General features: G+C 35.1%; 5 protein-coding genes across 7 annotated transcripts in view; all 5 read right to left on the reverse strand.

Moving 5' to 3' along the window:
• Positions 1-200: 200 nt before the first annotated feature.
• On the reverse strand, positions 201-2,775 carry LOC141633421 (uncharacterized). Its single transcript, XM_074445899.1, has 3 exons — positions 2,641-2,775; positions 2,227-2,370; positions 201-1,598 (listed from the first exon to the last, which is right to left on the reverse strand). Exons 2-3 carry the CDS (start codon positions 2,358-2,360, stop codon positions 890-892), a joined length of 843 nt encoding a protein of 280 aa, XP_074302000.1. The 5' UTR covers positions 2,361-2,370; positions 2,641-2,775; the 3' UTR covers positions 201-889.
• Positions 2,776-4,929: 2,154 nt separating this feature from the next.
• On the reverse strand, positions 4,930-7,938 carry LOC141632845 (uncharacterized; the record flags this gene model as incomplete). The annotated part of the gene is made up of 2 exons (XM_074445354.1): positions 4,930-5,498; positions 7,696-7,938. Coding segments are annotated over 2 exons (594 nt in total), but the record flags the coding sequence as incomplete, so codon positions are not given.
• A 2,166-nt stretch (positions 7,939-10,104) lies between these two features.
• Positions 10,105-11,717, reverse strand: LOC141633420 (uncharacterized). 3 transcript variants are annotated; one of them, XM_074445898.1, is made up of 3 exons: positions 11,641-11,717; positions 11,463-11,515; positions 10,105-11,358 (listed from the first exon to the last, which is right to left on the reverse strand). In XM_074445898.1, the coding sequence occupies exon 3, from the start codon at positions 11,335-11,337 to the stop codon at positions 10,297-10,299; it is 1,041 nt and encodes a 346-aa protein (XP_074301999.1). In that variant the 5' UTR covers positions 11,338-11,358; positions 11,463-11,515; positions 11,641-11,717; the 3' UTR covers positions 10,105-10,296. The 3 variants fall into 3 exon arrangements, with proteins under 3 accessions (XP_074301999.1, XP_074301998.1, XP_074301996.1); XM_074445897.1 differs by lacking the exon at positions 11,641-11,717 and having other exon boundaries at positions 11,463-11,630; XM_074445895.1 differs by having other exon boundaries at positions 10,107-11,515.
• Positions 11,718-13,645: 1,928 nt separating this feature from the next.
• On the reverse strand, positions 13,646-15,461 carry LOC141632846 (uncharacterized). The gene is made up of 3 exons (XM_074445355.1): positions 15,313-15,461; positions 14,902-15,045; positions 13,646-14,273 (listed from the first exon to the last, which is right to left on the reverse strand). Exons 2-3 carry the CDS (start codon positions 15,033-15,035, stop codon positions 13,646-13,648), a joined length of 762 nt encoding a protein of 253 aa, XP_074301456.1. The 5' UTR covers positions 15,036-15,045; positions 15,313-15,461.
• Positions 15,462-18,284: 2,823 nt separating this feature from the next.
• LOC141633422 (calcium-dependent mitochondrial ATP-magnesium/phosphate carrier protein 2-like) overlaps positions 18,285-23,030 on the reverse strand; it is a 35,832-nt gene continuing 31,086 nt past the window's right edge. The window contains exons 8-9 of the mRNA XM_074445900.1: positions 21,046-21,279; positions 18,285-18,848 (exon numbers count right to left, since the gene is read on the reverse strand). Coding sequence (XP_074302001.1) covers positions 18,498-18,848; positions 21,046-21,279 — 585 coding nt within the window. The 3' untranslated portion in view covers positions 18,285-18,497. The remainder of the gene's footprint in view (positions 18,849-21,045; positions 21,280-23,030) is intronic.

Below are 23,030 nucleotides of genomic sequence, written 5' to 3' on the forward strand. Positions count from 1 at the left end.
AGAACAAACACCTTCTTGAACTCATCACCACACGCACCCTTGTTATTCTTAAACCAATCTGACACCAGATTCAGGTTTATGTTCTGACTACCCGAGATGTTGAACTTCCTTCTCCATTTCTGTTTTAACACGATCCTCCTTTGTGATGCGCGACCAGTCGCGGTCAGCTCTACATCCTTACCATCCATCGGCAGTAAAAACATGTCATGCACATCAAAGTTTGACAGCACAAACTCGTCTGTATCAGAAACTTTGACCTTGAAACTGTTATAATCAAATGCCTCGACAAGCAGGTCTATTAGCCCAAAAGAAACTACTGTTATCTTCATGTTCAGTATTCCTCCAAAGCCAATTTCTCTAATGGCATTCCTTTGTTGTGCAGAAAACTTACTCATAACATCGACCAATGACTGGGCCCTGCATTTATTTGTGTATTTATCCGGCCTATCATGAACAAGTCAACACTAGCACCACTACTTAAAGAGAGTGACAATGTTTATGTAAACAAATAGCAGTAATAAATTCAAAGTAATAAAGTTACAGTAACAATGATACAGTAAACGTGTTACTGTAACACTATTACATTAAATATCACTATTTGCCAAATAGAAAAATACATACTTTTTGGACATATCTTCTTCTTCAGACTTCACGACCATCTTTGCTTGTCTCTTCCCTGTTTTAGCCCGCTTGATTGACGTTTTGGATTTGTCGCTTGACTCATCCGACACCTCATAATCTCCATCACTTTCTTCATCAGATGCTATTGGCTTATTTCTAGGTCTCTTTTTTGTTGCTGTCATTGGTTTCTTTGTTTCAGTCACCTTCGTTTTCAAGACTGTCTTTTTTTGGTACTATTTTTCCAGGAACCTTCTTGTTCTCTTTCTTGTTAACTACCTTTTCTGATTTTTCCATCACTGGCTGAAATCTCCTTCACTGGAACTTTCTTTGTTGGTACAAGCTTCTTAACAAGTGTGGTTTTTCCCTTCTTCTCTGTTGTGTTTTCACTTCTTTTGTTTGATGTCTTTTCTGTTGCCACATCTTTTGGCAACTTCGTAGATTTTGCCATTGTTGTCTTCTGGGGCTGCACCTTTGTTACAGCAACATGTTTGGGCAACTTTTCTGTTGCCTTCTTTCCCACCGCCTTTGATGCCTGCGTTGCTACCTTCACTGTTGGTACCTTCACTGCCTTTTCGGTTGGTGCAGTTGTTGCCTTCTCCGTTGGTGCAGTTGCTGCCTTCTCCGTTGGCTTTTTTGTTGCTTTTTCTGTCGGCTTCTTCAGTGCCTTCTGCATTGTCACCTTCAATTCCTTTTTCGTTGCCGTTTGTGGTTCATTTTTAGTTTGCTGGATTGGCGGATTCGTTGTATGCTCTGTTGAAAATGTCGCTGGTTTAGGTACCTTTTTGGTAGGAGTATTTGTTGCCTTTTCAGTCGGCACCTTCTTTGCAACAGTCTCTGTTACCTGACCCACATTCTTAGCAGTATCTTCCCTCGCCTTCGCTTTTGTTGGAATTGACAGCTTCTCTGTCTGTACCTTCTTGGTTGGTGCAATTTTACTCTTCTTTGTCACATTTGATTCCTTGGTCACCTCTGCTTTCCTAACATTGTTTTTTCAAAATTCAAATATCAGAATAACAGTAACAATAAAACAATAAAAACTATTATAGTGAAAAGGAAATTATGCTGCTAAAGCCTGAGAAGGGATGACAAATGGAAAAAGAAGATAGCTCAAAAAAGAATGCAACTATGTTACAGTAACATATAATATTTTTTTAGATTTCAAATAATTATATTTAAACATAAAAACTACTCCCTCCAATTTCCTATTATCTTCCCCTTTCTTTTGGGCACAAAAATTAAGAAAGGGAAAGAAAGAAGGAACAAAATAGAATAAAGTATTGTAAGTTGTGAAGTTTATAAGGAAGAGAAAATAATAAAGAATGAATAATGAATAAAGAATAGATAAAGTAATAGGAGTTGTTGATTTTTTAGGAGAGAGAAATTAATAAAAAAAATGAATGAAACTTGCCAAAAAAAGAAAGAGAGAAGATAATCAAACTTGTGTGAAAAAAGGAAAGAGAGAAGATAATAGGAAATTGGAGGGAGTACATTTATACTGTTACTGTAATAATGTGACAATAATATTAAGTACTAAATTTCCATAAATTATAAACCCTAGTAAGTTGTTGTCGAGCAAAGACATAGTAACATCCCTCCGAGACTTACTCATGCTCATGAGAAGCTTTGACTTCCTTCTGTGGTGTCGGCTTTGACAATTTCTCTGTCTCAACCTTCTTGATTGGTGTCTTCTGTGATGCTGTAACTTTAATCCTCTTTGTACTAGCTGGTTTCTCCGGCATCTCTGCTTTCCTGAGATTGTTTGTTCAAAAATCAAATTCAGAATAACAGTAACAATATAACAAATACAACTAGTATACTAAAAAGAAATGATGGTGGTCAAGTCTGAGATGGAATGTCAAATGGAAAAAGATGAGTAGTTTTTCAGAAAATAACATACGACTGTAACACCGATACAGTAACAGTGTGACATTAATATTAAGTACTAAGTTTCCATAAATCATAAACCCGAATAACAAGTTATCAAGCAAAGACTTATAGGGACATCCCTCCAAGACTTACTTATCTTCATAAGAAGCTTTAACTTCTTTCTGTGCAGTCGGCTCGGCTTTGACAGCTTCTCTGTCTCCACCTTCTTTGTTGGTGTCTTCTGTAATACTGTTACCTTCTTCTTCTTTGTAACAGTTGATTTCTCAGGCAATTCAGCTTTCCTAACAATATTTTATCAAAAATGAAAATCAGAATAGCAGTAACAATATAAGAATAACAGCTATTACCGAAAATGATCATAGTAACAATGGAAAAAGAAACATTGCTGTAAAAATGTTACACTAACGTCAAATATTTATTTAGAGATAAAATAAAACTGTTTAAATATCATAAGACAGTGACATTGTTAATCTAACAGTGTCACAGTACAGGATTTGAATCATTGCAGCTCTTTAATCATTGTTGCAATAACATTGTTACTGTTCTTTTTGTTAAGCAATATTGTTACTCTATTGAAACAAACAATGCTCGTGTTTTTAAACTATAGTACTAGCACAGTTGCAAAAAAAAAAAAAGAGTTCTAACACGATTTGAAAAAAAAAAAAAAAAAAAAAAGTACAATACAAAGGTTTTGGGGGAAAAGTAGAATAGGAAAAACACAGAAATCAATATCATGTATAATAAGAAGAAACATTAATTGCTCATTTTCTACAAATCATAATCCCTAATTTTTAGGCAAAAACTAAAACATGAATTTCCACGAAATTTAACTGCTAGGACAAAAAAAAACGAGAATTAAGTTCTCCATTTCTAAGTTCGAAAAACCGAACATACAAGCAATTGACGGTTTAATTATATAATTCATTATCAACAGCAACAACATGAAAATTAAACCTAATTTTTGGCAAAAAAAAATCAATTAAGCAATTCTTGTAACACATTAACCCTAATTTCTTCACATAATCCAATATAATCAACAACATCAACGACAACAACAATACCAACAAGAACAAGTAACATAAAATCGCGAAAAACTTTAATTATATATTCATGATCAACAACCGCAACTTGAAAGCAAAACCTAATTTTTTCAAAAAATCAATTACGCAGTTCCAACACATTAACCCTAATTTCTTCATATATTCCAATATAATCAACAACAACATCAACGACAACAACATAAATAACATCAACAAAAACAACATGCAGTAACATAAAATCGCAAAAACTTTAATTAAAACAAAAACGATAATAGACAGCGATTGATACCTCTTCATTATGTAGATTTTTTGAAGTTCTTCGATTAATTTTAGTGAAAATTTGGTATGATTTTGGAAGATTTCAGAGGAATTTAGAAAGATAAGTGGTTATGGAAAGTTTTGAATTTTTATAGAATATTATGTGTGGGTGCTGCAGTTATTTTCGTCAGTTATTAGAGAGAGAAAAAGAGAGCAGTCGGTAGAGAGAAAAATTTAATGCAATTATGAGTGGCACGTCAGACTTCCCTTCTTTTTATATTACCGCCTACTTTTTGCTAGCCACGTGGATCACTTACAGCCACTCGTTCTTTAAATCCAATGGTTGAGATTCGCGGGACGGATTCATCTAAGATGCTGGACTCAAACAAGCCACTCGTTTTAAGCTCAAGATAGATAATGTCGTCTTAAATGAGACTTACTTTAAAACTGAGCGTCCCCATAACTTCCTGTTGGACAGTAAGGGTCGGGGGACGGACGAAAGGGATGAGCCGCAACCAAGGTCAATTTTATTTCTTCTCAAACAAGTATCCGCTTATGGTCACCCAGGAGCATTTAGCCTTGCAAGGTGGTTCTCGCTAATTTAGTGTGGGCAACCGCTAAAGTCGCAGAATCGGCAACAAGGAGAAGGAAGAGATAAAATACTCTTTATGGTTGCTCGGGAACAATTAGGAACGCTCCACACTTAAACAGAGAGGAGTTGCTAACTATATTTATTTAAGATTAAATTGTGCCAATACAAGTGTATCATGTACAAGATGTTTTAAGATCAAAGATTAACTAATCGTCTCGTTTCTACCAATACAAGTGTATCATGTACAAGATGTTTTTACCTTTTCTACCAATACAAGTGTATCATGTACAAGATGTTTTTACCTCTTGTTAGAGTACATTATCAATCCTCTTATTTTCTACTTCCATATGCTTGACACGTATTCTTATGAGAAGAATAAACATAAACTTCTTATGTATTCCACAAAACATGCAAATTGCACATAACTTGACTTCTTGTTCGTAACACTTCTTCTAGAACAAAGATGATTAGTGTACTTGTGTTAAAAAAAGGAACGTACGTAGTAGTTTTCTGCTACGAACGGAAAGTCCAAAAACTTAATACCGCAAATTCTTCATTGAACTGAACCAAAACTTACTACTATCAACAGTTTAGCCGAACAACAAATCTGATACATAATGATGCTAATTGCTATTTTCGGAACCCAGAAAAATAGCTCAACAAATTTCAGCAGCACCTACATGTCATCTCTATAGAAGCAGATTTACAGCAGAAAAGTAAAAGGGAAAAAGGCGGTCAACGGTATTTTTCTAAGTAGAATTTGTTGGTTTTTCTTTGGGAATTTCTTCGTTTGATGCTTCTTCGTTTTCTAACATAGCCTTCCTTGCAAGCTCGTAACCTGCAAAGTTCATGGCACCAAGAGGAGCCACCCAAAAGAATCTGGGTAAGGCTCCTTTGAAGAATCCCAGGGGACCTTCATGTTGTAGTATGGAAAAGGCTATCATTGATGTGGATATACGCCGGCCATGAGGAGCTGTCATCATTCTGGTCTTTAGTACATCAAAAGGTGTGGTGATGACAGCTGCAATCCCGCCCGAGAGTGCTCCGACTGCAATCGTCTCCCATGCCTCGAGTTCCCGGCCAAGAAGGTGTTGCGCAAGCTTTCGAGAATTGGAAACAGAATGATAATCAGGAAGACATTAAATAGCCAGAAAAAGTAATATGTCTTGGTGGTCGTTTGGTTCATTGTAAGAATCCATAATAGCGAGGACCTTTCAGTTTTCACTTAAACTGGTTGGTTGAACACTAAGTAGGAATTTACACTTCATAGGGAAGCCTTGTTGCCTAGGTAAGGATCTTCCTCCATTTGAGAGGATTTGGATTTTGAAATTTCCGGAGAGTTCCAACTCCTGTGCTTGATGTCGGCCAAACAAACTTACAATTTCTTAGAATTGAAATTTCTGTGTTTTCTATGAGCAAACAAACAACCACTTAAAAGGTTTCGAACTTTATTTGAACCTAGATATCTGATTCAGGTTCCTATGGCTACTATATATGTTAAACAGAAGGTTTATTACCCTTCCCCGGTTTGTGAGAACTACGTATATAAGCGTCAAGAAGATCAAGCACACAAGCTACTTCTTAACATTCTGATAGTATTGGTTTGTTATCACCCTCATATCTTTTAATATGGGTCTTTAGGTATGTTTATCCTAATAATTGATAATTGGTTATGATTTGGCAACTTGTCCATTTTACCTCGGTTTTATACTTGATTTTGATGCACGGAACCCGAGGATCGAGGAGAACCTTTCCACGGTCAAGACATGGCGCAAACACCTCACATATGGCCAAATATCCAGCTAGGAGATGTAAAGAGTGAAGATGAGAAGAATTGAGATCAATTGAAGAGGTCAAGAAGCAACGGAATTGAGAATTCCAAATGCGAGCTTAAGCGCAGCACAGCTGCGCCCGATTGCGCAGGCAAGAGCAACTTTGGCACAGCCTGCGCAGCTCTATTTTATGCGGCTCTCTAATTCGCATTTGGGCTTCTTAAGTGAGGATCTTTTTAGGTTTCCGTTAAGCCATATATATACCCAAGATTTGAAGACCTCAAGGACATCATACAATCTCATATAATCTCATTCACTCTAATAATTAGGTTGGGAATCTTGTAACATTTTAGAAGACTTTTCTACAAAAGTTGTAATCTTTCTTTGTTATTTGGGTTTTATGAAGACTATGGAAGGCTAATCTTCCACTACTTGGTGTAATCCAACTCAAGCTTTCATCTTTATCATTGTATTGACTCTCTAACCTCTACTCTTTCATTTATTTCAATTTCTATGTTTGAATGTCATGATGAATGTTTTGTTGTGAGAAGTAATTACCCTTGCCTCTATAACACTCATCTATTGCTTGAATGTTGCAAAGTTTCTTACTTTTGTGATGTCTTGTTGAAGCAACTCATATTGTTGTTATTTTGGTTTAAAGTATAACCTTTGTGAGTAGAAATTGAATATGTCATTGGGTTTGTTGGCTTAGACATACTCTTGTGATATTCCATTTGCTTTCCTCTTGGTTTTACTCTTCATGCTCTTAGCTACAATTCATACATGGTTTAATGTTAGAATTTGTAGTTTAAGTAGGATTATCATTATTGGCTTAGATAGTGATAATCATTTGCTCGAGGTTTGTTGTTGGGTAAATGAATTTAGAGAGAAAAGAGTCGTGCTTTGAGAAAAGGAAAAACTTGTAGGATTATACCAAGTTTCCTCTCATATTATTGTTGTTTGCATACCAAGTGTTTGTTACTTTGTTTCATAAGCAAGATCATATCTTTTTCATCTTGTTACTTGTTTCCTCCATGTCAATTCTCCTCTTATGTGTTTTCAATTGTTGTCCATTGTTAATATTCATAGTTTGTGCCTAGTCTTGTATTTTGTTCATTGTCATTAGTTTAATTGAAGCTTTAGTCTTAATCCCTTCTCTTGGGTTCGACCCTTACTTACCTTTACTACTATTCTTAATTGCATAGTGTAGAGTGAAGTTTGGTTTATAAATATTTAATTTGGTAGAATAATTAGTTAATACGACACCTAGTTATCGCCCTTACCACATTCCCATGAATTTTTTTTTCACGTCTATCAGCATATGTGAATGCTTCAGAATTCATCGACAATATGGTCCGAAAATAGTGCTCTTGTCGATAAAAGATTGATCACTTTTGTCTACTAGTACAAGAAACGAAGGAGCTGTGTTGAGAGGAAATAAGAGACTTTATATAAGCTGTTAGGGAAGGGGGTTGTGAGTTTGTGACTTGCGTAAAACTGTGAAAGTGGCTGTAGAAATGAATACCTTTTTGGACTCTGCATACAACCCCATGCCTGCTACATATAAAGGAACCTCTCGGCAAAGAGTTACCCCAGTCCCACGAAAGAACCCTTTGAGACCATCTTGCTGCCAAGTACCCACGATAGCCTCTCCGACATTATCAAAAAGCCCAGCTTGTAGACGCTGCTTTAGTACCTCACATGGTATCCGCGTTGCAGTGCCCAGTAATGTGCTGCAGAATGATGCTAAAGATTGGACCTGAGCAATAAATCAATATTATTAACTACCTACTCAAAAGGGCAATGCAGTATTGCACTCAATTTCGGAAACCATGACAAGGAAATATTACTCCGACCCTTTGTCTCATCAATTTGTTTATGTTTGCTTTTGGTCAGGCATTTTCCACGAGAAGGCTACAACTGCTAAGTTAGTGCACAATAATGTTGGGGATCTACCAATGAGATGGATAGAACTCGACAAAGAGGCCAAAACAGTCTTTAACACGAAAACTTACTAAAATAGGAAGAATTTGTGTCAGACTACCTAGCATTTATCTTAGTTTACGAATATTTTAGTTTATGTAAAACACTACCTACTATTTACCAAAGTTTGTAAACCACTACCAGAAGCGAATTTCCGTCAAAAAGAAAAAAAGTCGAACTCTTGTCACTGAGTGACGGAATCATATGACAATGAAGTTCCCCCTTTTTTGTTTACCTTTCCACTTTTGTCTACTCCTAAATTTTAATGCAACTCCTAACTAATGCAGGCTAACCTAACACTAAATTTATACACTGCCATCATCTTCTTTCCTGTCAGACAATCAATGGAGTTGGGTTTCTTCTTTTCTCTCCTTGTTCACCTTAATTGCTATGCCATTTCAAGGACAAGCCGACTTGCTGTATTCTCTAAAGTAACTAACAATCAGTTTTGACTTCAATTCCATATAACCGCCTTTGTTTTTATCACTGTTTTTGTTTCCTTTGATTGTGTATGCTACATATAAAAGTTTTGTATGCCGTTAGGACTTAGGATCACAATCGCATTTCTGCATTTTTTGGGGTTTCTTGGTATTGCTATTGTGAGGGACTGTTAATGACAAAGGGTTGGTGCTAGGTAAAGGGCAAACAAATCTAGAAAGAAAAAACTGAAGAAGGTGTTGATGGAGAAAAGAGTATATGAATTGAGGGAATGTGTTGATAATAACGAAAACTTGGAGGGAATCAACAATGGTGGGTAGAAAAAGGAGGAAAATTAGATCTCATATACAATGCATGATGCGTGCATTTTATATAGTCTTTTTAAGTCTTATTTGCACGCATTTCTATGCAATTCCCGTAGTTTTAGGCTATGAAATGCCCCGAGTAGTCTACTTTGGTTCGTTTTGCTTTATTTGCGGGAATGGACCAAAAGAAGCGACTTGAGCCTTTTGCTTGATTCATGGCGATTGACTTGATCGAAAGGTTTTTTGGCCTATATGCTCGATCGAGACCTTTTGGATAGTGAGAAAACCTTGATCGAACCCCTGCTGTGTTCGGTGTTCGATCGAGAGGTGAGATATTGGTGTTCCTCGATCGAGTAGGAAAAGTACTCGATCGAGAGGTTTTGCTGAGGAGTTGTTCGATCGAGAAGAATCAAAGAACTCGATCGACCAGTTTGTTTGTTTGTTTGTTATCTGAACGCGAGATTTTCTTGCGTGAACTTATTATTTTGATATTTTAAGTTATGTGTTTAGGGAATAAAATATCTTTCCTATATAAAGGAAAGACTTAATTAGGTTTAGGTTATCTCATCTTTTACCTTAAACATTCAGTTTACATTAACTTCAAGATTAATCTCGTTAAACGTTACTTTGCCTTTCATTTTCCGGATCTCGTTTGTGTAATCTTTCTTTACTCTCTTTTACTCAACTCAATTCCTTTTGCACACTCAATATTATTGTTCTTTAATTTCTGTTAGTTATTAGTATTGTTATTTAGTTTATGCTATTTCTCTTTGATCATCTTAATACCATGTTTAGCATAGTTTATTCAATCGTTGTTATTTTATTTATCGTCATGCGTAGCTAATTTCTCTAATGCTAGGATTAGGGGAGCCATGATAGTAAAGCAATGATGCGATAATTAGTTTAAGAGGTTTTTGTTGTGAGAATTGTTTTATAGCAATATAATAATAATTATTAGGTTGAGTGCACGAATCAAGTAATTAAACTGGTTAAATTGGACCAAGATCGAAAGATTGGAATGAATGCAGGACACTGCTATGAACAATAGACTACCCTAATCGTGAGCCGAAGCTATTTAGGAAGAATCTAGGGCGGATAGCGAACCGGAAGGACCTTTCCACTACCCTTCTCACATCGCATCGACAGTGACCTTACCTTTAGCTGATTTGTATGATATCATGGTGAACCGACATCCTGGCATCTTTCTCTTTATTTGATCACATCTTATTTCACTCTTATTAATTTTGTTTGTTGTTCCTCTTATTGCTTTTGTTTCAGTTCATTAGTTTAGTCAAACAACTCAATCAAACCCCCCACTTTGTGACCGTAGACAGACTGAATAACAAATAGATAGTGACCGCCTCCCTCTGGAGTACAATACCCGACTTACCTCTGTTATATTAGTTAGAGGCGGTTGGTTTTATTTTTGATAGGGTTGCGACAGCCGTGTCAAATTTTGGCGCCATTGCCGAGGATTCTTCATTAATCCTAGAAGTCTCACCATCATCCCCATCTTCATTCACGGGAGAAACAACTCCAGCATGAGTAGATGCTACTTCACCCACCCTCGCAAAATTTAGATTCCCCAAAAAATCATTCATATATGCCTTTTTACCCTCTATGATACTGGTTACCGCTTTCCAATTATCAACGTGAATGGCTGGTGAAGGATCAGTCAATGGAGAATCATAAACTTTTTCCTCCTTTCGTTTAGCACCATGGTCAAGCTTTTGAAGATTTTGAATTAAGTGGTCAAAAATGAGACCTACTAATAGTTCAAAGCTTAGCAGTTTCCCCTCTGCGCATTTATGATCCTCAGTCGGCAGCATCATAAAAAACAAGCCCTTTTCTGTTTCTCCTTTCTTCAAATCACACGAGAATGCGGAACTGGGTGGACAAGCAAGTGAAGAGAGAACTTTTCCCTCATCGACGACTTTTGAGCACCGTTTTTTTCCAAACTCAAAGGGGGCATGAAAAGCCTGGACAAAACCATCAAGGAACAAAGACCACGTTCTAGCAAACTGCATACAATTGGAACATGAGCCATCTTTTTGAGGGTAATCCCTTTCTTTTGACCGTTTTTTCATCACATTGACCTTATGATCAGAGCTCCCACATTTTGGCGACAGCACTCCTAATACTGACCTAATTGGAGTCTTTACTGACGGGCTTTTACTCCCACCCTCGCAACAAGTACAAGAGGAAGGAGTGATCCTCAACAATGACTCGTGTACCTTACAGTTCTTATTGCTGCTAATTTTACCAGAAGAATTCAAATGCCCTAACAGTTCCGCATAACAGGAAACCTTGTTGGAACCCAACCAAATAGACTCAAACTCTTTGGTAGCCTTCTTGAAACCAGCTTCTAATGGCGAAAACAAGTCCTTAACAACTTGAATGGAATTCAATAATGATTCAACAGGGTCATTTCCAGACACCATCACTAAAACCCTTTTCACTTACTATGAAATGTCAGCAAATAAGTTGAAACAAACAAACCCAATATCAAAATCCAGGTGAAGATTTCGATACAACAACTACAGCCCACATAATATAAACTACTTACCGCTTGTATCCCATGATAAGGTGTCTTTGCTAATATAAAAAACATGGGCAAACCTGAAATCAAAGGAAAATAGATAAATTGTTACAGAAAACGCAAAGCTATGACCTTTTCAGTTTAATGCTCTTCATCTCATCTATTTTCGTGAGATATGGAAAACAAACAAGAAAAGCGAATTTACCTGATTCTAATTTGGGGAAAATGGATCTCTGATGATAACAATTTTTTTCCAATTTTTTTAAAAAAAATAAAATAAAAAATATTTTATATATATAAAACTGGGTTGAAATGCTGTGGATGCGCCACGTGGCGTTTCAACCTTAATTACCATCATTAATTACAGCCGATAATTAAATACGAACGTAATAAATGCAGCATAAATCTCAGCAGAGTATTAGTTATAGTTTAATAAATGTTATTATAAAATTACATCAAATAATTATGGTGGTTTAATTTTAAATAATTAAAAAACTATTATGACAAAAATTCTAAAATGTAAATCATTGCGTTTATTGCGAAAAATGCTTTCAATAGAGTATAATTTTTATTATATTTAATGAAATATTTTGATATGCATAGATGATTAAAGTGAGTGTCTCAAAATGCTTTACATTTACGTAAAAAAAACTTTTAAGAAAATTATAAAACCTAGACCATTAAATCCATCAAGAAAAATATATTTGGAAGAGTCATTGTATTTATTACAAACAAAACTTAAAGCTTACTACAAAAGATAAGCTTTTATAGTGTGGAAATGAAAAAGTTATATTGGGACAAATTAAATACACGAGTTTTTTTTGTGAGGGTTTAAGTAATGTGATAACGAGTATGTATGTACACAGTGATCACGAGTGGATTCGAATAATCAAAATAAAAGTAATGATTATTAAGTACAATAGTGCTATAAACGACATGAAAAAGTAGAAAACATGTTACATTTGTCTTTAATAGTTTCAATTAAATATGTATACGTCAAGTATAAAACGACATTGATTAATTATGGCTAACTAGATATTACTTTTAGTTAAATATTTTATATGTTACTCCGTATTTTTTAAATACTTTGAATTTAAACCTCAAAAAATAATATTTGAGAATGTTCAACCTATTTTATTTATAGGTAAAATCTTAAACATCATTATATATACTCCGTAGTTGTTTAAAAAAAATGTGCAAATTTCTAATAGTTATGTTTGATACATAGCACATGCAAGACACAACCAAAACATTCGAATAAGTTTAGTTTGGACTTGATATGTTTGCTCCATAAATTTCACACGGTATACAAAAAAAAAATGAAAAGTGCCTATAATTATATTCACATCATTTTGAACATATATTAACTAATTTGGAGCATAAATCTAATTTAAGAACTGAATGTTGATTGTTACATTATTCAAATATATTTTATTATAATTAATACTCCCTTCTATTCAATATATAAACTTCCCTATTTTATTTTTTTCATACATTCACAATAACTTCCTATTTTTTCTTTTTTTGGTAAGTGTTTGTGTGGTCCAAATTTAATTGTATGGTGGGGTAGTGTATATGTGTGGTCCAAATTTATTTATATGCTGGGATAATGTGTTTCCTTAATTTTTGTGTCAAAATGAAAGAGGAAATTTATTGCGCATAGGAGGGAGTATGATATTTGATTAGTTACAAAATTATTTATAAAACGTTGATCATGCATAACTAATTATCACTTATTAGTTACTCCGTATAATTAAAATTGCATGTATTTTATTTTAATACATTGAAATTAAAACTAAAAAAAATAAGATTTGAGAAAGATTAATTTATTTTATTTATAAACAAAAATATTAAATGTCATATATGAATTATATTATGTTTCTTCAATTATAATAATAAAAGTTTCAAACAGGCCGCGCGAAGCGCGGGATACTACCTAGTAAACTGGTATTCTTTCCAACTCCTTTTCAAGGGTATATATAATACGTAGTTGCTCTTTCATGTACGGGATTTACTTATTCATGGACTTTTTTACATAAGTTTTCCATCCTCTACCCTTCTAAAGAAAATTCTCTTTTTTTCCCCTTTCCATCTTCCTCCCAAAAATTAATCAAATTCCTAGTAAAATTGATCAATTATACATCTTAGATCTCATATTAATCAAATTCTTAGTAAAATTCATCAATTATACATCTTAGATCTCATATTAATTAAATAATAATTCCCTTCTTCTCTGTTGTGTTTTCACTTCTTTTGTTTGATGTCTTTTCTGTTGCCACATCTTTTGGCAACTTCGTAGATTTTGCCATTGTTGTCTTCTGGGGCTGCACCTTTGTTACAGCAACATGTTTGGGCAACTTTTCTGTTGCCTTCTTTCCCACCGCCTTTGATGCCTGCGTTGCTACCTTCACTGTTGGTACCTTCACTGCCTTTTCGGTTGGTGCAGTTGTTGCCTTCTCCGTTGGTGCAGTTGCTGTCTTCTCCGTTGGCTTTTTTGTTGCTTTTTCTGTCGGCTTCTTCAGTGCCCTCTGCATTGTCACCTTCAATTCCTTTTTCGTTGCCGTTTGTGGTTCATTTTTAGTTTGCTGGATTGGCGGATTCGTTGTATGCTCTGTTGAAAATGTCGCTGGTTTAGGTACCTTTTTGGTAGGAGTATTTGTTGCCTTTTCAGTCGGCACCTTCTTTGCAACAGTCTCTGTTACCTGACCCACATTCTTAGCAGTATCTTCCCTCGCCTTCGCTTTTGTTGGAATTGACAGCTTCTCTGTCTGTACCTTCTTGGTTGGTGCAATTTTACTCTTCTTTGTCACATTTGATTCCTTGGTCACCTCTGCTTTCCTAACATTGTTTTTTCAAAATTCAAATATCAGAATAACAGTAACAATAAAACAATAAAAACTATTATAGTGAAAAGGAAATTATGCTGCTAAAGCCTGAGAAGGGATGACAAATGGAAAAAGAAGATAGCTCAAAAAAGAATGCAACTATGTTACAGTAACATATAATATTTTTTTAGATTTCAAATAATTATATTTAAACATAAAAACTACTCCCTCCAATTTCCTATTATCTTCCCCTTTCTTTTGGGCACAAAAATTAAGAAAGGGAAAGAAAGAAGGAACAAAATAGAATAAAGTATTGTAAGTTGTGAAGTTTATAAGGAAGAGAAAATAATAAAGAATGCATAATGAATAAAGAATAGATAAAGTAATAGGAGTTGTTGATTTTTTAGGAGAGAGAAATTAATAAAAAAAATGAATGAAACTTGCCAAAAAAAGAAAGAGGGAAGATAATCAAACTTGTGTGAAAAAAGGAAAGAGAGAAGATAATAGGAAATTGGAGGGAGTACATTTATACTGTTACTGTAATAATGTGACAATAATATTAAGTACTAAATTTCCATAAATTATAAACCCTAGTAAGTTGTTGTCGAGCAAAGACATAGTAACATCCCTCCGAGACTTACTCATGCTCATGAGAAGCTTTGACTTCCTTCTGTGGTGTCGGCTTTGACAATTTCTCTGTCTCAACCTTCTTGATTGGTGTCTTCTGTGATGCTGTAACTTTAATCCTCTTTGTACTAGCTGGTTTCTCCGGCATCTCTGCTTTCCTGAGATTGTTTGTTCAAAAATCAAATTCAATAAAAGAACAATATAACAAATACAACTAGTATACTAAAAAGAAATGATGGTGGTCAAGTCTGAGATGGAATGTCAAATGGAAAAAGATGAGTAGTTTTTCAGAAAATAACATACGATCGTAATAATCGATCTGAATAAATGTGACATTAATATTAAGTACTAAGTTTCCATAAATCATAAACCCGAATAACAAGTTATCAAGCAAAAACTTATAGGGACATCCCTCCAAGACTTACTTATCTTCATAAGAAGCTTTAACTTCTTTCTGTGCAGTCGGCTCGGCTTTGACAGCTTCTCTGTCTCCACCTTCTTTGTTGGTGTCTTCTGTAATACTGTTACCTTCTTCTTCTTTGTAACAGTTGATTTCTCAGGCAATTCAGCTTTCCTAACAATATTTTATCAAAAATGAAAATCAGAATAGCAGTAACAATATAAGAATAACAGCTATTACCGAAAATGATCATAGTAACAATGGAAAAAGAAACATTGCTGTAAAAATGTTACACTAACGTCAAATATTTATTTAGAGATAAAATAAAACTGTTTAAATATCATAAGACAGTGACATTGTTAATCTAACAGTGTCACAGTACAGGATTTGAATCATTGCAGCTCTTTAATCATTGTTGCAATAACATTGTTACTGTTCTTTTTGTTAAGCAATATTGTTACTCTATTGAAACAAACAATGCTCGTGTTTTTAAACTATAGTACTAGCACAGTTGCAGAAAAAAAAAAGAGTTCTAACACAGTTGCAGAAAGAAAAAAAAAAAAAAAAAAAAAAAAAAGTACAATACAAAGGTTTTGGGGGAAAAGTAGAATAGGAAAAACACAGAAATCAATATCATGTATAATAAGAAGAAACATTAATTACTCATTTTCTACAAATCATAATCCCTAATTTTTAGGCAAAAACTAAAACATGAATTTCCACGAAATTTAACTGCTAGGACAAAAAAAAACGAGAATTAAGTTCTCTATTTCTAAGTTCGAAAAACCGAACATACAAGCAATTGACGGTTTAATTATATAATTCATTATCAACAGCAACAACATGAAAATTAAACCTAATTTTTGGCAAAAAAAAATCAATTAAGCAATTCTTGTAACACATTAACCCTAATTTCTTCACATAATCCAATATAATCAACAACATCAACGACAACAACAATACCAACAAGAACAAGTAACATAAAATCGCGAAAAACTTTAATTATATATTCATGATCAACAACCGCAACTTGAAAGCAAAACCTAATTTTTTCAAAAAAAAATCAATTACGCAGTTCCAGCAACACATTAACCCTAATTTCTTCATATATTCCAATATAATCAACAACAACATCAACGACAACAACATAAATAACATCAACAAAAACAACATGCAGTAACATAAAATCGCAAAAACTTTAATTAAAACAAAAACGATAATAGACAGCGATTGATACCTCTTCATTATGTAGATTTTTTGAAGTTCTTCGATTAATTTTAGTGAAAATTTGGTATGATTTTGGAAGATTTCAGAGGAATTTAGAAAGATAAGTGGTTATGGAAAGTTTTGAATTTTTATAGAATATTATGTGTGGGTGCTGCAGTTATTTTCGTCAGTTATTAGAGAGAGAAAAAGAGAGCAGTCGGTAGAGAGAAAAATTTAATGCAATTATGAGTGGCACGTCAGACTTCCCTTCTTTTTATATTACCGCCTACTTTTTGCTAGCCACGTGGATCACTTACAGCCACTCGTTCTTTAAATCCAATGGTTGAGATTCGCGGGACGGATTCATCTAAGATGCTGGACTCAAACAAGCCACTCGTTTTAAGCTCAAGATAGATAATGTCGTCTTAAATGAGACTTACTTTAAAACTGAGCGTCCCCATAACTTCCTGTTGGACAGTAAGGGTCGGGGGACGGACGAAAGGGATGAGCCGCAACCAAGGTCAATTTTATTTCTTCTCAAACAAGTATCCGCTTATGGTCACCCAGGAGCATTTAGCCTTGCAAGGTGGTTCTCGCTAATTTAGTGTGGGCAACCGCTAAAGTCGCAGAATCGGCAACAAGGAGAAGGAAGAGATAAAATACTCTTTATGGTTGCTCGGGAACAATTAGGAACGCTCCACACTTAAACAGAGAGGAGTTGCTAACTATATTTATTTAAGATTAAATTGTGCCAATACAAGTGTATCATGTACAAGATGTTTTAAGATCAAAGATTAACTAATCGTCTCGTTTCTACCAATACAAGTGTATCATGTACAAGATGTTTTTACCTTTTCTACCAATACAAGTGTATCATGTACAAGATGTTTTTACCTCTTGTTAGAGTACATTATCAATCCTCTTATTTTCTACTTCCATATGCTTGACACGTATTCTTATGAGAAGAATAAACATAAGGGTTTTTTGTCAAACACAACCTTTAAAAAACTTTTTTTTCCAAACACCACCTTTAAAAAAAAAGTTTGTGAAACACAACCTTTAATAAAATTATTTTTGTTAAACACGACATTTTGGTTAGAATTTGAACACTTGCAATGGGGTGACTTACAGTCGAGGTTTGAGATAGTAAACGAGGTCGGTTTGAGGTGTTTTTAACCTCGTTGGAAAGGTGGGAGTACAAGCTTTCCAGGCGTTATCAATACGGTGGTGATAGGTGGCCTTATATTAGGTCTATTGGTGTGTAAAGTAAGGCTGATTAAGGAGTGAATTGGTGTTTTTTTTATTTGTTTTTACCTCCAATTCACTCCTTGACCAACCTTACTTTACACACCAATAGACCCCACATAAGGCCGCCTATCACCACCGTATTGGTAACGCCTGGAAAGTTTGTAGTCCCACCTTTCCAAAGAGTATAAGAACACCTCAAATCGACCTCGTTTGCAACCTCAAATATCGACTTAAAGTCACTCTATTGCAAGTGTTCAAATTCTAGCCAAAATGTCGTGTTTAACAAAAAAAAATTTATTAAAGGTTGTGTTTCACAAACTTTTTTTTTAAAGGTTGTGTTTGGAAAAAAAAGTTTTTTAAAGGTTGTGTTTGATAAAAAAACCTAAACATAAACTTCTTATGTATTCCACAAAACATGCAAATTGCACATAACTTGACTTCTTGTTCGTAACACTTCTTCTAGAACAAAGATGATTAGTGTACTTGTGTTAAAAAAAGGAACGTACGTAGTAGTTTTCTGCTACGAACGGAAAGTCCAAAAACTTAATACCGCAAATTCTTCATTGAACTGAACCAAAACTTACTACTATCAACAGTTTAGCCAAACAACAAATCTGATACATAATGATGCTAATTGCTATTTTCGGAACCCAGAAAAATAGCTCAACAAATTTCAGCAGCACCTACATGTCATCTCTATAGAAGCAGATTTACAGCAGAAAAGTAAAAGGGAAAAAGGCGGTCAACGGTATTTTTCTAAGTAGAATTTGTTGGTTTTTCTTTGGGAATTTCTTCGTTTGATGCTTCTTCGTTTTCTAACATAGCCTTCCTTGCAAGCTCGTAACCTGCAAAGTTCATGGCACCAAGAGGAGCCACCCAAAAGAATCTGGGTAAGGCTCCTTTGAAGAATCCCAGGGGACCTTCATGTTGTAGTATGGAAAAGGCTATCATTGATGTGGATATACGCCGGCCATGAGGAGCTGTCATCATTCTGGTCTTTAGTACATCAAAAGGTGTGGTGATGACAGCTGCAATCCCGCCCGAGAGTGCTCCGACTGCAATCGTCTCCCATGCCTCGAGTTCCCGGCCAAGAAGGTGTTGCGCAAGCTTTCGAGAATTGGAAACAGAATGATAATCAGGAAGACATTAAATAGCCAGAAAAAGTAATATGTCTTGGTGGTCGTTTGGTTCATTGTAAGAATCCATAATAGCGAGGACCTTTCAGTTTTCACTTAAACTGGTTGGTTGAACACTAAGTAGGAATTTACACTTCATAGGGAAGCCTTGTTGCCTAGGTAAGGATCTTCCTCCATTTGAGAGGATTTGGATTTTGAAATTTCCGGAGAGTTCCAACTCCTGTGCTTGATGTCGGCCAAACAAACTTACAATTTCTTAGAATTGAAATTTCTGTGTTTTCTATGAGCAAACAAACAACCACTTAAAAGGTTTCGAACTTTATTTGAACCTAGATATCTGATTCAGGTTCCTATGGCTACTATATATGTTAAACAGAAGGTTTATTACCCTTCCCCGGTTTGTGAGAACTACGTATATAAGCGTCAAGAAGATCAAGCACACAAGCTACTTCTTAACATTCTGATAGTATTGGTTTGTTATCACCCTCATATCTTTTAATATGGGTCTTTAGGTATGTTTATCCTAATAATTGATAATTGGTTATGATTTGGCAACTTGTCCATTTTACCTCGGTTTTATACTTGATTTTGATGCACGGAACCCGAGGATCGAGGAGAACCTTTCCACGGTCAAGACATGGCGCAAACACCTCACATATGGCCAAATATCCAGCTAGGAGAAGTAAAGAGTGAAGATGAGAAGAATTGAGATCAATTGAAGAGGTCAAGAAGCAACGGAATTGAGAATTCCAAATGCGAGCTTAAGCGCAGCACAGCTGCGCCCGATTGCGCAGGCAAGAGCAACTTTGGCACAGCCTGCGCAGCTCTATTTTATGCGGCTCTCTAATTCGCATTTGGGCTTCTTAAGTGAGGATCTTTTTAGGTTTCCGTTAAGCCATATATATACCCAAGATTTGAAGACCTCAAGGACATCATACAATCTCATATAATCTCATTCACTCTAATAATTAGGTTGGGAATCTTGTAACATTTTAGAAGACTTTTCTACAAAAGTTGTAATCTTTCTTTGTTATTTGGGTTTTATGAAGACTATGGAAGGCTAATCTTCCACTACTTGGTGTAATCCAACTCAAGCTTTCATCTTTATCATTGTATTGACTCTCTAACCTCTACTCTTTCATTTATTTCAATTTCTATGTTTGAATGTCATGATGAATGTTTTGTTGTGAGAAGTAATTACCCTTGCCTCTATAACACTCATCTATTGCTTGAATGTTGCAAAGTTTCTTACTTTTGTGATGTCTTGTTGAAGCAACTCATATTGTTGTTATTTTGGTTTAAAGTATAACCTTTGTGAGTAGAAATTGAATATGTCATTGGGTTTGTTGGCTTAGACATACTCTTGTGATATTCCATTTGCTTTCCTCTTGGTTTTACTCTTCATGCTCTTAGCTACAATTCATACATGGTTTAATGTTAGAATTTGTAGTTTAAGTAGGATTATCATTATTGGCTTAGATAGTGATAATCATTTGCTCGAGGTTTGTTGTTGGGTAAATGAATTTAGAGAGAAAAGAGTCGTGCTTTGAGAAAAGGAAAAACTTGTAGGATTATACCAAGTTTCCTCTCATATTATTGTTGTTTGCATACCAAGTGTTTGTTACTTTGTTTCATAAGCAAGATCATATCTTTTTCATCTTGTTACTTGTTTCCTCCATGTCAATTCTCCTCTTATGTGTTTTCAATTGTTGTCCATTGTTAATATTCATAGTTTGTGCCTAGTCTTGTATTTTGTTCATTGTCATTAGTTTAATTGAAGCTTTAGTCTTAATCCCTTCTCTTGGGTTCGACCCTTACTTACCTTTACTACTATTCTTAATTGCATAGTGTAGAGTGAAGTTTGGTTTATAAATATTTAATTTGGTAGAATAATTAGTTAATACGACACCTAGTTATCGCCCTTACCACATTCCCATGAATTTTTTTTTCACGTCTATCAGCATATGTGAATGCTTCAGAATTCATCGACAATATGGTCCGAAAATAGTGCTCTTGTCGATAAAAGATTGATCACTTTTGTCTACTAGTACAAGAAACGAAGGAGCTGTGTTGAGAGGAAATAAGAGACTTTATATAAGCTGTTAGGGAAGGGGGTTGTGAGTTTGTGACTTGCGTAAAACTGTGAAAGTGGCTGTAGAAATGAATACCTTTTTGGACTCTGCATACAACCCCATGCCTGCTACATATAAAGGAACCTCTCGGCAAAGAGTTACCCCAGTCCCACGAAAGAACCCTTTGAGACCATCTTGCTGCCAAGTACCCACGATAGCCTCTCCGACATTATCAAAAAGCCCAGCTTGTAGACGCTGCTTTAGTACCTCACATGGTATCCGCGTTGCAGTGCCCAGTAATGTGCTGCAGAATGATGCTAAAGATTGGACCTGAGCAATAAATCAATATTATTAACTACCTACTCAAAAGGGCAATGCAGTATTGCACTCAATTTCGGAAACCATGACAAGGAAATATTACTCCGACCCTTTGTCTCATCAATTTGTTTATGTTTGCTTTTGGTCAGGCATTTTCCACGAGAAGGCTACAACTGCTAAGTTAGTGCACAATAATGTTGGGGATCTACCAATGAGATGGATAGAACTCGACAAAGAGGCCAAAACAGTCTTTAACACGAAAACTTACTAAAATAGGAAGAATTTGTGTCAGACTACCTAGCATTTATCTTAGTTTACGAATATTTTAGTTTATGTAAAACACTACCTACTATTTACCAAAGTTTGTAAACCACTACCAGAAGCGAATTTCCGTCAAAAAGAAAAAAAGTCGAACTCTTGTCACTGAGTGACGGAATCATATGACAATGAAGTTCCCCCTTTTTTGTTTACCTTTCCACTTTTGTCTACTCCTAAATTTTAATGCAACTCCTAACTAATGCAGGCTAACCTAACACTAAATTTATACACTGCCATCATCTTCTTTCCTGTCAGACAATCAATGGAGTTGGGTTTCTTCTTTTCTCTCCTTGTTCACCTTAATTGCTATGCCATTTCAAGGACAAGCCGACTTGCTGTATTCTCTAAAGTAACTAACAATCAGTTTTGACTTCAATTCCATATAACCGCCTTTGTTTTTATCACTGTTTTTGTTTCCTTTGATTGTGTATGCTACATATAAAAGTTTTGTATGCCGTTAGGACTTAGGATCACAATCGCATTTCTGCATTTTTTGGGGTTTCTTGGTATTGCTATTGTGAGGGACTGTTAATGACAAAGGGTTGGTGCTAGGTAAAGGGCAAACAAATCTAGAAAGAAAAAACTGAAGAAGGTGTTGATGGAGAAAAGAGTATATGAATTGAGGGAATGTGTTGATAATAACGAAAACTTGGAGGGAATCAACAATGGTGGGTAGAAAAAGGAGGAAAATTAGATCTCATATACAATGCATGATGCGTGCATTTTATATAGTCTTTTTAAGTCTTATTTGCACGCATTTCTATGCAATTCCCGTAGTTTTAGGCTACGAAATGCCCCGAGTAGTCTACTTTGGTTCGTTTTGCTTTATTTGCAGGAATGGACCTGAAAGAAGCAGAATTGAGCCTTTTGCTTGATTCAGTGGCAGTTGACTTGATCGAAAGGTTTTGCTGGCCTATATGCTCGATCGAGACCTTTTGGATAGTGAGAAAACCTTGATCGAACCCCTGCTGTGTTCGGTGTTCGATCGAGAGGTGAGATATTGGTGTTCCTCGATCGAGTAGGAAAAGTACTCGATCGAGAGGTTTTGCTGAGGAGTTGTTCGATCGAGAAGAATCAAAGAACTCGATCGACCAGTTTGTTTGTTTGTTTGTTATCTGAACGCGAGATTTTCTTGCGTGAACTTATTATTTTGATATTTTAAGTTATGTGTTTAGGGAATAAAATATCTTTCCTATATAAAGGAAAGACTTAATTAGGTTTAGGTTATCTCATCTTTTACCTTAAACATTCAGTTTACATTAACTTCAAGATTAATCTCGTTAAACGTTACTTTGCCTTTCATTTTCCGGATCTCGTTTGTGTAATCTTTCTTTACTCTCTTTTACTCAACTCAATTCCTTTTGCACACTCAATATTATTGTTCTTTAATTTCTGTTAGTTATTAGTATTGTTATTTAGTTTATGCTATTTCTCTTTGATCATCT

Source organism: Silene latifolia, chromosome Y, assembly GCF_048544455.1.
Source record: "Silene latifolia isolate original U9 population chromosome Y, ASM4854445v1, whole genome shotgun sequence".
Taxonomy (NCBI): domain Eukaryota; kingdom Viridiplantae; phylum Streptophyta; class Magnoliopsida; order Caryophyllales; family Caryophyllaceae; genus Silene; species Silene latifolia.